Raw genomic sequence first — 14,742 nt, forward strand, 5'->3', positions numbered from 1 at the left:
GAGTTCTCGCGAAAGCGACACCAGAAACGACGACATTTTACGTAAAAGATTCTCGTCTGGTATCGAGAAGGTATCCGCTAGGCTGTTTCTCTTCCTAACTAATAGAGAATCGATAGTTCGACGAGAGAAAGCGCCGAGACAAGTGGCATCGTCGCACGTGATGCTCGAACGTAAAACAATCCGAAAGGAAATGCGTCTATCGAAGAAATTGTGACCAGCGTTGTTCATCTTTCCAGAACGAATGGGATCCGCAAATCCAACGATCGTGGTTCGACAGAGACAGCGTGGCGCCGCTCGAACCATTGGATACGTAAACACTACGCGTTTTCCTCGCGATATTCATTTACGGGACGCTGTCTGCATTTGCACCGTCTCGTCCATGATCCTGGATCGATCGGATAGTTCTTTCCGGTCAGGTAAGAGGAAACTAAAACATTCGACGTGACATACCTCCCCTCGTAATTAAAACGCCTTTCCATATTCATGACTCCAATATTCATTTCCTCGAAGCGGCTTATCTATTTGTGTCAGCAGCAACAGCAACAACAACAGAGAACGATCGAAGGTTACTTTCGAAGTCAGATCGGTGACTTATTTCGCAACCATACATACCATCGTTCACACGCATTAAACGACAGATGGACCATCGAATCGTCGAATTCACACGCCGGGAATAAAACCGCGAATCCCTTATCTCTTTCCCGGGTCCCTGTCAATCGAACACTACGACATTACGACAATGTTTCCCGTAGGCGAGCCTGATTTTGGCATCTTTCCCAAAAACCACCGACCGAAAGAATCTTCTCGGCAGTCGCAACGCCGCAGTCGCAAGGAACAGAGTGTAACGGCACGCGTAAACGCGTGTCCGCGCTAGAAGACACCGGCGACTGTCGCGGAAAAAGCAGAGGACTGGTGGTATCGACCGAAGTTTGGATGAAGGAGAGGATGTACGAGGGCGCAGCCGCGTCACAGCACACCAGCCAAAATCTGCGCGACGTCGTCCGTTTCTGTATTAACACGTTCCGAGCATTCTATGCCGGGGACGTCGGGGCTGCATTCACCACCGTTGCAGCCGCAACCGCTGCATCAGACGTCAAACGAGCCACCGCCTCCTCCTGCCGTGGGCCGAACAGTCTCGCGGCAAGGGAAGCGTCGCCGCGCGATTCTGCCATGGGCAATCTGCAAAGCGAGGCTAGAAAGAGAGGAAAGAAAGGCAAAGGGGCTGCGGATGGAACTGCGAGCACGCCAGGATCCGTAGCGGATGGTCTCGACGACGCGACCGACACCGGGGATGATGGAGAAACGGGTGACTCAGATGAAACACCTGCTAGAAAGACGGAAGTATATCAGAGACGTGGCGTGGAAAAGCGACCGCTTCACAAGAGGCAGGCTCCGAAACCACCTGGATCTACCGAGAGAAAGGTCAGTTATAGGGAATGATTTGAATGGAGTTCCAGGTTCAATCATGTTTTATTTCGAAGTGGTATGTCGGCTTTCTGTGTTTTTCGATGAGAAAAGGGGATGATGGTATACAAAACTCCGCCCCTGCTAAGCGGTCGAATAATTGATTCCTGGAGTTTGGACTAATTGGAATTGCTACGGGTCGATTGGAAGTTTATGGTAATCTACCGGGTGTGTGTGTGTGAAATTGGTTGAAAGTCACACACTGGTACGTTCAGACGTTTTTGTAAGTTGAGGCTAACTGCAATGCTGGCGCCGCATTTAAAGCAATTTAAATACCATATACGTTGATTCTATGATTTATGAAAGAATGTGATTCCTTGTGTAAAAGTTAATCGACAAAATCTGCCCATTTTCGACTTACTCCTTCACGATTCTAACCACTTGCTTTCACCATTTCGGAAAAATTTACTATTTTTTTTGCACATATGCTCCTAATGAAAGGGGAAAAAAAAATATATATATCTTATCGGACAAAATAAAACGGCACAGGATTCAAAATCAATTCTTCAAGTACCTTAATATCGAAATAACTTGAAATTTCTTGATTCGTTATTTCAAATAGGTCAGCCCAGTTGTACCAGAGCTTTCGGGGAAGAAGTCATACGCACGAGAAAAACACAATAAAGAAGATGGATTTCAAAGAGCGACAGAACGAGTGGAGTTAACAGACACGAATACCAAAGAAGATTCATCGGAAACGCCATTGATGCCAGCAACAAATCAGATTCAAAAGCAAGATCCTACGCTTCTGGTCACAGACTCATGGCGGTTGGCCAATCAGTGCATGGTTGTGACCGAGATTTCGATGCCACCTAGCCAAGAATCTTCGAGCGACAGCGTGTTCACCGATCCTGAAGAATTAGCCGGCGCCACAAATGGCGCCAAAGAGGAAGCAGCATCGACGTCATTGGCGTTTGTTTTGAAGAGTCACGAGGTCGAACCGTCTTCTATGTCCCCGCTTTTCGGTGAGCAGAACTCGTATCTTCTCTTATTGGTAACCGCAATACGAGATTTAAATATGAGTTACAGGATGTTTCAAAGTATATGGCTCGATCGTTAAAAATGGCATTTTGATGTCGGTTTAACAAATTGTTTTTTTATCAGCTTGATGATAGAATGATAGAATGTAGTTTTAATTACGTAATTACGATAGTTTACTTGCTTGAAAAAATGATACCGCGTACTCTCAAACGATTTGTAACTTCATTTTAATTTCTCAATCAGGAAACGAGGCAATTGAGAAACTTGTTTACTCGCGAAGCGCCGGTAACGATGTACAACCGAGAGCAATAGGTATCCGCTTCGATAAAGCTTTGATAAGAAACAAGATAAAGTTTATCAGGGAGGCGTGAGTTCGCCACGTGTCGCGCTCGTGTTTCGCGATGTAGCCCGTTTTAACATCGAGCGACGATCACGTTCCCATTTTGAAAGTGAAATTCGTCGGGACGTTGTAAAAAATTCATCGTTACTCATTCAATATGACGTGGGCAGCTATCGAGGTGGCGTTTCTTCCGAATAGTTACTGGCTTCAAGATCGTTTTTACGGAAAGAAGCATGTTTCGATTATAGGCCAACTGTATAGATATATGATCGGCAATTATCTCGACGCTGTCAGAGGTTAACAAGGCGGCCAACATTTACTTATCGCGCGACATTTTCCAAATTACTGAAAACGAGCACAGACGACGACGGCAACGCGAACGCTGTGGATCGCTGTTGAGTTTTCGCGGAAATCCAGTTATGATGTGAGCCTACAATCGGAAAAGTCCAGAGTCACGTGCAGATAAGAGCAGCCGCCAATGCCGGACGAAGGCTGGAACGGCGTCAAGGCCAAAAACGAAGTTGTCATTAAATCGTACTCGATCAGTGAGAGTTGCACAGGTTCGATGTTTGTCTCGTTTCTTCGAGTTTTGCTTGATTTTGAAACGAATGATCGGGTGAGACTGCATGGTAGAAAACGTGCAATCGACGAGAAGTAGGGAAGTATTTAAAAATATTTTAATCTTTCAGAACGACGAATCATTGGAACGTTAATCTCGACATTGCCGGATCAATTAAAGTCGATACTTACGGAAGCCGAAGTCAAACAATTTGCGGCTGGAATATATTCCAGACTTGTATCGGACGGTATTATCGGATCACTTACGCTTGATGGTGTCACGCGGAATAAGGAGCTTACAGTAAGACGTCTGTTCGTTCAAGTGGATGTCAAAGATCATGTACTTAAAAACAAAATAAACAATCGTGCCACTTGTTTCAGGAAGATCAGTCCCAATCCAAAGATACGCAATCTATATCTGCCAGTTTAACGACTCAAGAAGCTTCCGCGAAAGACCAACAAGATTCCGAGAAGGAGTCGCTGAGACGGGAGCTCGAAAAACTTCGAGAACTCGCGAAACATGCAAACAAAACTACTCAAGGTAAATCCACGCAGACATCTCCTACGACAACTTTCCCGGAAGCAATTTTCGAAGATTTATCCAAAGGGAGATCTTCTGGAACGCTCGGTTCATTGTTGGAGAAGACTATCGTTCAGGATGCGACTTCTCAAGAGCAGTCTTCGAGTACCACTTGCTCGACATCAGCCGCAAGTGGTTCAAAGGACGCGAAGGCTTCCGGAAACGACACGACACCGGGCCGTGTTACTCGATTATCGTTGACCCTAACTTCCCCACTGCCACAAGTCTCTTCTCCGCCTGCATATTCGAGTGCACCTCCTCCTCCGCCTCCACCGCCTCCTCCACCCCCCTCGCCCTTCTTAGACTATCGTTCTCAGAACAGTTCAGCCTCCGCTTCTCAACCATCTTTCTCCATCCCACCCCCACCTCCGCTACCCGCCTCCACCACCACGACGCAATCGTTTACCTCACAACGAAGCATTACTTCATTACCAACAGTTCCACCGCCTCCACCACCTCCTCCCTTACCGCATCCGACCTTACAACCGATGACAGGTGAGATACAAGCAGCACCACCTGCACCTCCTCCTCCTCCACCACCTCCGTCCCCTACACCCTCGATCTTAAGGCAGGCGTGTTCCATACCAGCTCCACCACCTCCGCCACCGCCTCAGACACCTCTGTTTAACTCGATACCTCCGCCGCCTCCACCACCTCCACCTCCGCCACCACCTTTATCCTCTGCGTCAACCATTAATCGACTAGACTCAGGTCCTCCGATTCCTCCTCCTCCGCCCCCACCGCCTCCCTCAGTGCCCTCGATCGGTACAGTGTCCGGAGGACCGCCGCCACCGCCTCCTCCTCCCACGCCTATGATGGGCGTGCCGCCACCTCCGCCACCACCTGCAATCGGAGGCATTCCCGGTGGACTACCGTCTGTGTCACGACCACCACCTATGGGTGTACCCGGAGGTCCTCCTCCACCTCCGCCTCCGCCAGGAATCCAAGGACCATCACAAGGACCTTGCCCTTTACCCGCACCTCCGGTTGGAGGTTGGAATCCAGCCAGCAGAGCGTGTGAGTAAGGACAGGACTTGTCTACGAGACACGTTGCCGATTTCGCGATGATTAGAACGATTTTCCTCGTTTAGGCATGAGAAAAGAGCCGCTCTGTCCCGAGGTTCCTATGAAACCGCTCTACTGGACCAGGATTTTGGTACCTGTAGTACCAACGGAGCGTGGTTCCGTCGACGCTTCAGAGTCGGCCGTTCAGGTATTTGGTTGTAACACGAGCAGAAGAGGAAAAAGAGTTGTTAAGTCTAGGTTATTAATTGTATTTACTCGATAGATTCCTCTGTGGGCGGAACTAGAGGAAGAGAAAAATCTGGATATGAAAGAGTTCGCCGGCCTGTTCTCTCGTCAGGTGACCGCCAGAAAACCGGTCAAAAAAGCGGACGAGGCTTCGAAACCATCTAAGATACAACCAGCAAAGATTCTCGACTCGAAACGATCCAAGACCGTGGGCATTTTGGAGAAGAGCTTGCATGTAGACTTCTGTGAGGTTGAGAACGCGGTTTACAACTTGGACACTAGTGTGGTTAACCTTGAGGCGTTGCAGCAGATATACGAAATCGTAGGTATTCGAAAATTATAAAACGTATAGTTTAAGATTTTCGTTTATATAATATAAACGTTGTTCGATTTAATCGCTCTTAGAGGCCAACGCAGAAGGAATTGGACGAGATAAAAGCTTTCGAGGAGAGTAATACGGACGTTCCTCTCGATCGACCAGAGGTTTTTCTCAAGAAATTGTCCAGTATAAATCACTTCTCCGAGAGAATCGCGTGTCTAATGTTTCAAGCGGAATTTCAAGACGCGATCTCGTTCGTTGCATCGAAGTTAACAAATTTACGAAGCACCTGCGATTTTTTACGGAATTCTACTTCTCTGAAAAAAGTGATGGCGTTAATTCTCACGCTCGGCAATTACATGAATGGCGGAAACAGGACGCGAGGGCAAGCCGACGGGTTTGGTCTGGAAATTCTAGGGAAGTTGAGGGACGTGAAGTCAAACGTACCTGGTATTACGTTACTCCACTATGTTGTTAGAGCGAGACTAGCTCAAGAGAAGGATCACAACTTCGAAGAACCTTTGCCCTTACCGGTTCCGGAACCGGCAGACATGGAGGCGGCATCGAACATTAATTTTGAAAATATCTCGGCCGAGTTAGAAAGATTAAAGAAGGAACTTCAAGGTGAAAATTTATAAACGTTCATCTTTTCTTTTTAAATTTTACGCTGAAATTATAATTTTTCTATCTTTGTACTCTTCTCTCTTTTTTTTTTTTTTTTTTTTTGCAGTATGTACCGAAAAATGTGAAATCGTCGTTGAAGCGGACCCTGAATCGTCAGGACCGTTCAAAGAAAAGATGGATGCGTTTTTCCGCGTGGCAAGAGCAGAATTGACAAACGAGCAGGAAGCTTTGCTCGACGCAAAGAGCAAATTCAAGGCTGTGATGCAATTCTACCAGTACACTCCTAAAGGTGCGAAGAACCTAGACGCGGCCGACCCGAGCGCGTTTTTCGTCCTCTGGCTCGGTTTCTGTCAGGACTTCAAGGTACATCATCTGTCATATTTTATTCCCTCGAATTTCTTTATACTTATATAACGGATTTCGTAGGATATCTGGAAAAAGGAGCAACAACGAATAAGAAAGGAACGAATGGAAGAGATGAGAAAGAAATACGGAAGTAAAACAAAGGTGGAAAAATTGAAATTGAGCGCCACGGGATTGAAAGCACGGATTCAGAAGCTCTCACGAAAGTAAATCTGGATTCGATATCAATAATACATTGATAGGTGCGTTAGAACGAGTCGAACGAATACAACTATTCTCGTCTTCGTGCGAGGATAGTGTCTGGTTGTCACTGATAAAGATAGTTTATGGGATCGATCGATCGTCCGTTCCGTTCGGTCCGTCCCACTCTTTACGGTACTAATTTCGTCGAAACTAAAACGAAATAATGATTATTGTTGTAGATATATTCGTTGGCATGAATTTGTTATATTGTATATAGACTGGTTAAGTTTGCGTCTAATTTATAAATACGATTGTTCCGCGAATGAAGAAATCGGAGTAATTCTAATAAACGATACTTTTTACATGAGTCTTCGATTTTTTTCTTCTGAACAACTTGATTCTCGATGAGAGGATACGAGGGAAGTTTTTCGTGTTAATTTTCTCAGTTTCATCAGTTTTTTTTTTTTTTTTTTTTTTGGTGTCAAATGCGTGTGCGTTTGCGTATATTTTTTCCACTGCAATTAGTAGCGACGATACAGAACCTTCAAGTAAAGCGAAAACAGAGATTAACATTTAAGAATAGTTAATAGATTAATCGCATCATCGTACGAATCGTGCTATCTCGCGCGTTAATTATCGCATTCTATAACGTAAAAAAGGGGGAAGAAAAAGAGGGGAAAAACGCTCGGAAATGCCTTTCGCAAAATAGATACATCGTTTGTAAAGCCCGATAGGTATAAAACGAGCACTTGCCGTTTATCTTTTCTTTTTTCCTCTTTCATCTTGGACGAAGCGGCTACGATTTTGATATTAAACGCGTTCTCTGTTCGCTTGGCCGACATTTCTAAGGGCCCGTCCGGTTCATCCGTGCGTCGGTTCACTTCGGTAGGCAGGTACGATTCGCGCAGAAGCGGTTTACGGCGATAGACCTAAGGCAATCGTTGCGTGTAGCGTAATTTGTGTCTTTTCTTTTTTAGGAAATTGTCTTATTCGCGGAGTGGTTCCCGGTGCGACACCGACTCGGAGAATCGAGCAATATGTACATATACAGCGCGCCTACTATTTTCCTGTTGATATCCTTTCGGTTTCGTGTTGCTCTTTCCGTAGGGCCCTTTCTCCATCAGTAAACGAGAGACAGAGAGAAAACGATTGTAAAAGAAATAAAAACACGATGATCGAAAGAAAATGAAACAACGAAAAAGATCGACCGAATCGATCAAGTCAGCGACGCGGGACCTGACGTACAACGTATCATCGAATTCTGTGATTCTTGAATACGCATACATTGCGGCAACGGTTTTTACTTCTCGAAACATGAAACGTTAATCATCAGTGTTACTCGACCGGTAAAAACGTAGTCCTATGGATAACGTAAAATTACATTTACATTAATAATGATCGTTATCGCTATTCGCGGTAAAGAAAATTTATTACGAAAGAGTTAATTGGTACGCTCGGTCGCGGAACTTACGTCTAACTCGTACGTATCGTTCTCTTTACGTACAACCGACGTCCACTTCCGCAATAATTTTGTTTTTCTTTGGATCGCTTTGTAACCGCGTCCATTCTATCATCTCCTCATGCTTCTATGCATTTCGTTTCTCTTTCTTCTTTTTTACAAAATATTTCAATAATATTAAGCTCTTTCACTCGATTCGGACGTCCCCGAGAAGAATATTGGCGTTAATTATCCGAAGCAGCGAAAGCTAGCAACGACACGAGCAACTCTCTCGGGTAACGGCCTTGCGCATTCGAATCTATTCTTACTATATATTAGAATATCCTAAGCGTCGACGTGTCCTCGTTTCGATCGCCGACGATCGCAGCTTTTCAGAAATGTTTGGCCTTTCAGTGACTACGATGATATCCGCTGACTACAATCGGAATGGCGCCCGTTGGTCGATCGGCGTTGGTTTGCCTTTTCGTTTAGTGGCCGGTGTGGTCGATACGGACGTATCCGATGCTCCAGAAGGTTTCCTGGATAGTTTCAAAGAAGGCGGCAGTGGCGTGCTCGACCCACTGGACGGTGTCCTTGTTCTATAGAGAATCAGTAGTTTGTGTTATATTAGATTCTCACGATTTACGGATTGAACACGATCGATTCGTTGATTAAAATCGATCGATCACGCGAACAAAAAATACGCAAATTGGTCGATCGCCTGCGTATTAAATATAAATGCGTATAAATATTGCCGCTATGTCCGTCTGGGTTCTTTAAGGACGGTCCGCGTGATCATAATGATATAAGCGACAAACTAGATTACGTGTAAACCGAATCAGACCGAAACGATGATTACCTAGCTCGCTTAACGGCCGACGAGGTGTTAGTTGCTGAATTTGTACACATCGAGCTGCTCCTATAGTGTTAGAAAACAAACACGATACCATATTATTAAGTAGATCTTAAGCGGTGCTGCAGGGTGAAATACAGCCGTTAATAGGGCGAAGCTGCAAATCAAACGTTGTGATAATTGTGCAAACACCGAAGGCAAACGTATAAAATTTACACGTTTGTGATCGGTGTTAAGTAATTTTCACCTGAGCAGCGCGATCGTTCATCGTCAAATACAGATCCTTTCGCTGAACGATTGCGTTCGTCGAGAAGCATTTACTTACTTTACTATGGTAATCTCGCTTGCTATGGAAACGATACTACAATAAGTAAAAGCATTAAAAAAAGTATCAAATCAAAAAAGATACTCCAGTGCGCATGCAAATGACATCCAGTGCAGAAAGAAAAAAAAAATCAGAAAAGACGTGACGGTGTTAATAAGAGCAGGAAAGAGTTCAGCCATACCCGGTAGAATCGGTAGAAACCGTCGAGTAGTTGCTTTGCGTAGAATGAGTGGAAATATTGCTGGTCGTCGATTGTGGGGATTTTATATCCGTGCCCACATATACGGGGATCCTCGAACGGCTAAACCATCACCATTCAATTAATCAGTTAATCAACTATCGTACGCGGTATACCTATCGTGCTCCCCTTTTAGCTTTTTTGACTAATTTAATCGTTTCCTTCTTCCCTTTGACAAGCCGCGAACAAATGCACGAGTAATTAAACCGAGATAACAGATAATCCAACAGAAAATAAAAATAAATGGAAAGAAAACACCTCCATCACCACTACGAGCATTGCCTACGCGATAGAGATATGAACTTGGAAGAGCGGTTAGATGATACTAGGCACCGTGATTCAGACAGTCCACCTTAATAGCGCTATGTATGTAGTATATAACGTGTGACAAATGAAGCTAAAGCCAATCGCCAATTTTGACCTCGAGTCCATAATTGTTAATTTAGTTTACCTGATCGGTGTGCCGACACCAGTCAGGGTTGGAATGCTCGAAGCTCTATGGATCGTGCCAAACCTAAAAAAATGTTATTAACTAAATTTACGTTAATCGTCGTTAACTGACACGTGAGTATCGAATGGTTAATAGGCATGGCTCTAAAATCGTGGTCTCTGCTTTCTCTAATTCTAAATTATTCGCAAATCTCGTTTGTCGGAAAACGAATAATAAAAAAAGAAAAGGAGAAACAGATGAAAAAAGGGAAAAGAAACAAAAAAGGAAAAACAAAACGGTGAAAAATGAACAAAATGCCGGGAGAACGAACACCGTATCTTGCACACGACACGTCGATCAATATCATTCCAAGATTATAGGAATACGAGATGCGAAATAGGTCACGATACATACGACCGTCGTTAATGTCTCTACCACGAGAATTGACGATGCGACAAAATCATCTAGATTCGACAAGATGCGAGTTAGTTGATCGCAGATAAATTTCTGTATCTTTTTGTCAGATGAACACACGGGAAAACAGAAGATGTCGGTACAAACCTCGCTGGAACACCACTGGCAGGACTAACCAGGCCGGTGGGCGTTCGAGGTCGTGAACTCGAACCGTTCACCGATAAGCGCTTTCCTGACACGCTATTGTGTCTGCTAGAAGTGGGAGTATTCCCTGTCGTGCTCACTGCCGTTCTACGTGGAATGCGGCTCACATTGGTCGAATCATCTGAAATTAATAGAAACACGAAGAAAGTACATATTCCGAATATTAAAACGAATGAGAAGCTTGTTGATCTTTTATAAGTACCTACCAGTGCTATCTAACGACTGTGTGGAACCATAGCGACTCGGTGGTTTGCTTCCTTGCCTGGATGCGGGCCTACTTCCGGGTCTACTGGTTGGTCTGGATGTTGGTCTCGAAGTTGGCCTACTGGATGGTCGACTACCGCCTGCAGTTTTCGAACGATGAATATAAATTTTCTCCCAAAAATTGACTAAAAAATAATTTAAAACCTAGGATAAAAACATTTGGTAGAATTGTTTACCCGGTGTCATAGAGCTTCTGTAGGGTGTACTTGTTTTTCTGGCGGAGCCAAGCTTGAAAGAGCTCTCGTTGTCGCTTAGGCTGTCCGGCGTTCCGGCGCTCAACGATGAGCGCGATGCTCGCGATTGTCCCATGGGAACGCTGCGAGCGCTGCGTTCCCTCACCTACGCGATAGAAAGCTCATCTCGATTAAGTGAACACGGACGGGAAACCAAACGGAAAGATGCGTTCTACCAGAGGAGGCGAGTACACGGTAGAAATAGAGAGGCAAACAAACAGATAGACAAATAGCGAGAATTGTTTGAACCGGTCGACGCGCGAGTGGGACGCGCCGATGCTGTTAGTTGAAGCGATATACGTCGAATTACAAGGCGGAAGGAAGCGAATTCAAACGATAAAAAATAAATATTTTAATTAGAAAAATTACTTTTTCTTTTTTCTCTTTCTTTTTTCTTCCTTTTTTTTCTTTTTTGTACTTAGAGAATTACAAATTTCCTTCCGCCACGTGACGTTTGCATCAGCGATATCGCGAAGAAATCTGATTGTTTCTTTCCGCGGTGCTCCTCGGTCGTTCGTATATAACCATTCAATGCCACCGATGCGAACTAGAAACCGATCGATCGATTGAAGGAAGAAGTATAGAAAAAAACAAAACAAAAAGACCAGTGAAAAAGATAGAGACCACCGTGGTAGCTCGAGAGAGATAGACAGCGACTTTTTACGTCTAAGGAAAAAAAAAAGATCCATGCAAACTTACCAGAGGAAGTTGGGACAGATAGAGTAGCTTATGATGGTTCGAAGTATCTCCGATCAACGCCACTATGCACGCACCAATACAGCAATACAGGAGATCGTTATGCACATATTCGATACAGTAGTTCACCGTATCCGCGAATCGCGTCTCGCGAAAAACATTACACGTCCTACAACGTTCGGCACCCTCGATATTCAATTCAGAAGAAAATAGTAACAAATTCTAAGCGGGCGAATATAAAAGAGATCGAGGATACCAATCGTTTTGAAGACGAGCTGGAAGAATTCTCGGTTCGTCCTACGAGGAAGGGGAGATCGTTCAGAGGCATCCAATTTAAGAAATTAGACACGGCAAATTAGGCTAACGAACGTGGAAACGAAAGACAATATAGAAAACCCCGAGAGCTACTGCGAACTCGAAACGAAATTTCGTTTTACGCGTTTAATGTGATACATGCGCCGGCTCTTTTAGAAATATCGTCCCGCGAATCGGCCTAAAAACCATGAAAAGTACGATCGTCGAGCTAAACTACCATTTCTACCGCATGCATAGATGATTCTCGTTAAAGCTACGATGATGCCATGAGACGTGGGGGATGTTTCGTCGTGTTCATGTACGCGCGCATCACCATGAGAATCGAACGACAATACTTGCGGGAATGCTGAGAGCAGCGGTAGCGGTAGCAGCAGCGCAAATTACAAAATATATGTATATAATATATATATAATAATAAAATATAATATATATATATAATATATAACATATAATATATAATAAAATATAATATATATATATATATATAATTTATATATATATATAAATGAAAAACACAAGAAACAGAGATCAAGAATTGGGATAGCGAAATCGGTACGATATAGTCGGGCGTTGAAATCGTGAACAACGAGTCGTTCCCATCGGTCGTCACACGATGCTGAGGAACGTGATAAGCGCACTCGAGGAAGACAAATCACTATCACCCCAAAAAAAAAAAAAAAAAATAAAAAAGGAAACAAAGAGAAAGAAACAGAAAAAGAGATGAACTCGATAGAAAATATAAAATAAAACGGTTAATCAATTGTATTGGATAATACAATGTGTGTCACACCATCGACAGCAGAAATTAAAAGAGTAGACAGAGTTTTCTTATTTACCCAATGATAAGAGGGGGCGTGCATGTGGAGGGGATACGAGCACGGGAGGTCCTCCTTTTGCCTCAAACTCTCAAAAATCGGCGTCAGCTGGTTCATAAACTCCTCCGCTACACCATAAACGAAAATTTTAGGAATATACCGGTCGTAAATGTGGCGAAAGCACCGGTTTTCTCACGTTTGTCCGTCGATCGAACGAATATTGGATCTTTCGACCGATCTTTTATAAATTCTTCCAAGTTTTTTTCGCATGTATATAACACTATTTTATAACAGCTTTGATATATTTCTCGATCAGAAGCTCCATATTCGCTCTGTCAAGTGAACAGATCACTGGAATATTGTGGAGATTACGGCGATGTCGAGTACGTCGCTGGAACCGACGTCGAACGTTGGATTCTAACGATTCAGCGTACAGATTCTGACAGAGATAGAAATAGAGAAGAAAAGAATCGTCAGAAAAAAAAAAAAGAAAAAAGAAAAGAGTGATAGAATCTCGTGAAATCGCATCTCCTGAGGTGAGGTACTCTCTGTATTCCCTCGGCGGAATGAAGCGCCAAGGATCGTCCCGATTCACTGCACGACCCGTTGGATCCCGATTTCGAGGGCGTATCAGTGTGGCTAGGGCCGGGAGATATTTTCGGGGACTTGATGGGCTGAAAACCAAAAAGGAGCTCGGAGTTGAGCCGAATGAAGGACAGGAATGGCTGAAAGCAATTACCTCGAGGTGCAATTGGCTGAGCTAAGGTAGCTGTAGGTGCGACGATTGCTACCATTTCGAAAGCTGACATGCTCACATGCGAGGATAAAAAAGAACGAGTCCAGAGGATTGGAAAGAAAAACATAGTCCCTGATTTCCTCGGGTCAGTGATATAATACTTACCTAAATCACAGCGAGATCGTCGATCGAGCTTAGGCGTATATAGACCAGAGAGAAAGATGATCGGAGTAAAGCCGAGATAAGTCAAGAGATAGAGAGACGACATGAGGAAGAGGGATCTACGATGCGTGCGATCGTTGCGATCGATATCGAACTAAGGAAACTCCGACAACATCATTCACCGTGGAGCATCGATCGGCTTTTGGGCGGCTGAACGGATCAACGAACGATCCAGCGGTCCAGGTTGCATACATTTTCTCAAACCACCCTCAAACGGGCAGACTCGAGCACGCGACTCGATGACATGAAAGAGATATACAAATGTTTAGGCCTCGTTTACGCAGTTACTGCGAATTTGAATGCACAAGTGGCGATAAACAAGTAACAAGGTAGCAACCTACGTTGAAAGTAGGATTTATACGTTCACATAAGGAGATTGTCAACACAAAAAGATTAGTTGCCTCGGCACGTGTGTGCCAGGTCTCGCATATCTACGCAAAGGAGGCCATAAGGTTTCCCAGATCGATCCCGGACCATGATATCGAAATTCGTCAAATTGCGAAATTCAAACGAAATGCATGACTTTCGAATGAGTTTGGAAACTCGACGATCGCGACCTAAAGGATCGATCGAGGATACGAGAGAATGATGATACACACACGTTACCTTGGTGATGGGTCCGGCATTCGCGGATGAGATTGGCGTACGCTGCAGCGTCGAGGTTGGGCTCGGTTTCGATCTGAACGCCGTCATTGTCTGGCTGACGCCATCCGCCAATATGAATTGTTCTCGCAGCTCGATATTCGTTCTTCCCTTGGCTACAGTGTGTTGCGTGCACGCAAGTTAGAAGGAAGGCGTTACGGGATATGTATCGCAGGGTGTCGAGAAAGGGAGCGCGGGGCCAGAGTACAGAAAATAGTATTTTTTTTACAAAGAGAGAAAGAGAGAGAGAGAGA

General features: G+C 44.4%; 2 protein-coding genes and 1 long non-coding RNA gene across 47 annotated transcripts in view; 1 reads left to right on the forward strand and 2 right to left on the reverse strand.

Annotated features, from left to right (window-relative positions):
- Positions 1 to 733, reverse strand: part of LOC132910076 (uncharacterized) — a 74,539-nt gene extending 73,806 nt beyond the window's left edge. The window contains exons 1-2 of the long non-coding RNA XR_009658670.1: positions 613 to 733; positions 451 to 518 (exon numbers count right to left, since the gene is read on the reverse strand). This is a non-coding gene — a long non-coding RNA (uncharacterized LOC132910076). The remainder of the gene's footprint in view (positions 1 to 450; positions 519 to 612) is intronic.
- On the forward strand, positions 628 to 7,029 carry LOC132910040 (formin-2-like). The gene is made up of 9 exons (XM_060965455.1): positions 628 to 1,422; positions 2,027 to 2,429; positions 3,475 to 3,644; positions 3,725 to 4,940; positions 5,015 to 5,136; positions 5,212 to 5,496; positions 5,580 to 6,117; positions 6,224 to 6,480; positions 6,544 to 7,029. Exons 1-9 carry the CDS (start codon positions 934 to 936, stop codon positions 6,688 to 6,690), a joined length of 3,627 nt encoding a protein of 1,208 aa, XP_060821438.1. The 5' UTR covers positions 628 to 933; the 3' UTR covers positions 6,691 to 7,029.
- A 120-nt stretch (positions 7,030 to 7,149) lies between these two features.
- The window catches only part of LOC132910034 (microtubule-actin cross-linking factor 1, isoforms 1/2/3/4), a 52,163-nt gene continuing 44,570 nt past the window's right edge, over positions 7,150 to 14,742 (reverse strand). For 30 of the 45 annotated variants that reach the window (XM_060965435.1, XM_060965431.1, XM_060965425.1 and 27 more), the window contains 8 exons: positions 14,453 to 14,604; positions 11,006 to 11,168; positions 10,772 to 10,909; positions 10,509 to 10,686; positions 9,969 to 10,031; positions 9,461 to 9,580; positions 8,961 to 9,020; positions 7,150 to 8,700 (listed from right to left, as the gene is read on the reverse strand). In XM_060965435.1, coding sequence (XP_060821418.1) covers positions 8,538 to 8,700; positions 8,961 to 9,020; positions 9,461 to 9,580; positions 9,969 to 10,031; positions 10,509 to 10,686; positions 10,772 to 10,909; positions 11,006 to 11,168; positions 14,453 to 14,604 — 1,037 coding nt within the window. In that variant the 3' untranslated portion in view covers positions 7,150 to 8,537. Of the gene's footprint in view, positions 8,701 to 8,960; positions 9,021 to 9,460; positions 9,581 to 9,968; positions 10,032 to 10,508; positions 10,687 to 10,771; positions 10,910 to 11,005; positions 11,169 to 11,761; positions 11,824 to 12,909; positions 13,017 to 14,452; positions 14,605 to 14,742 lie in introns of those variants that run through there. The other 15 variants (XM_060965437.1, XM_060965436.1, XM_060965430.1 and 12 more) reach the window with 10 other exon arrangements.

This window comes from Bombus pascuorum, chromosome 8 (genome assembly GCF_905332965.1).
Source record: "Bombus pascuorum chromosome 8, iyBomPasc1.1, whole genome shotgun sequence".
In the NCBI taxonomy this organism is placed as follows: domain Eukaryota; kingdom Metazoa; phylum Arthropoda; class Insecta; order Hymenoptera; family Apidae; genus Bombus; species Bombus pascuorum.

Coding starts and splice junctions, on each gene's coding strand:
- LOC132910040 (XM_060965455.1), top strand. CDS start 934: ATGAAGGAGAGGATGTACGAGGGCGCAGCCGCGTCACAGCACACCAGC. Junction 3,645..3,724: donor CGCGGAATAAGGAGCTTACA/GTAAGACGTCTG, acceptor CACTTGTTTCAG/GAAGATCAGTCCCAATCCAA. Junction 4,941..5,014: donor GAATCCAGCCAGCAGAGCGT/GTGAGTAAGGAC, acceptor TTCCTCGTTTAG/GCATGAGAAAAGAGCCGCTC.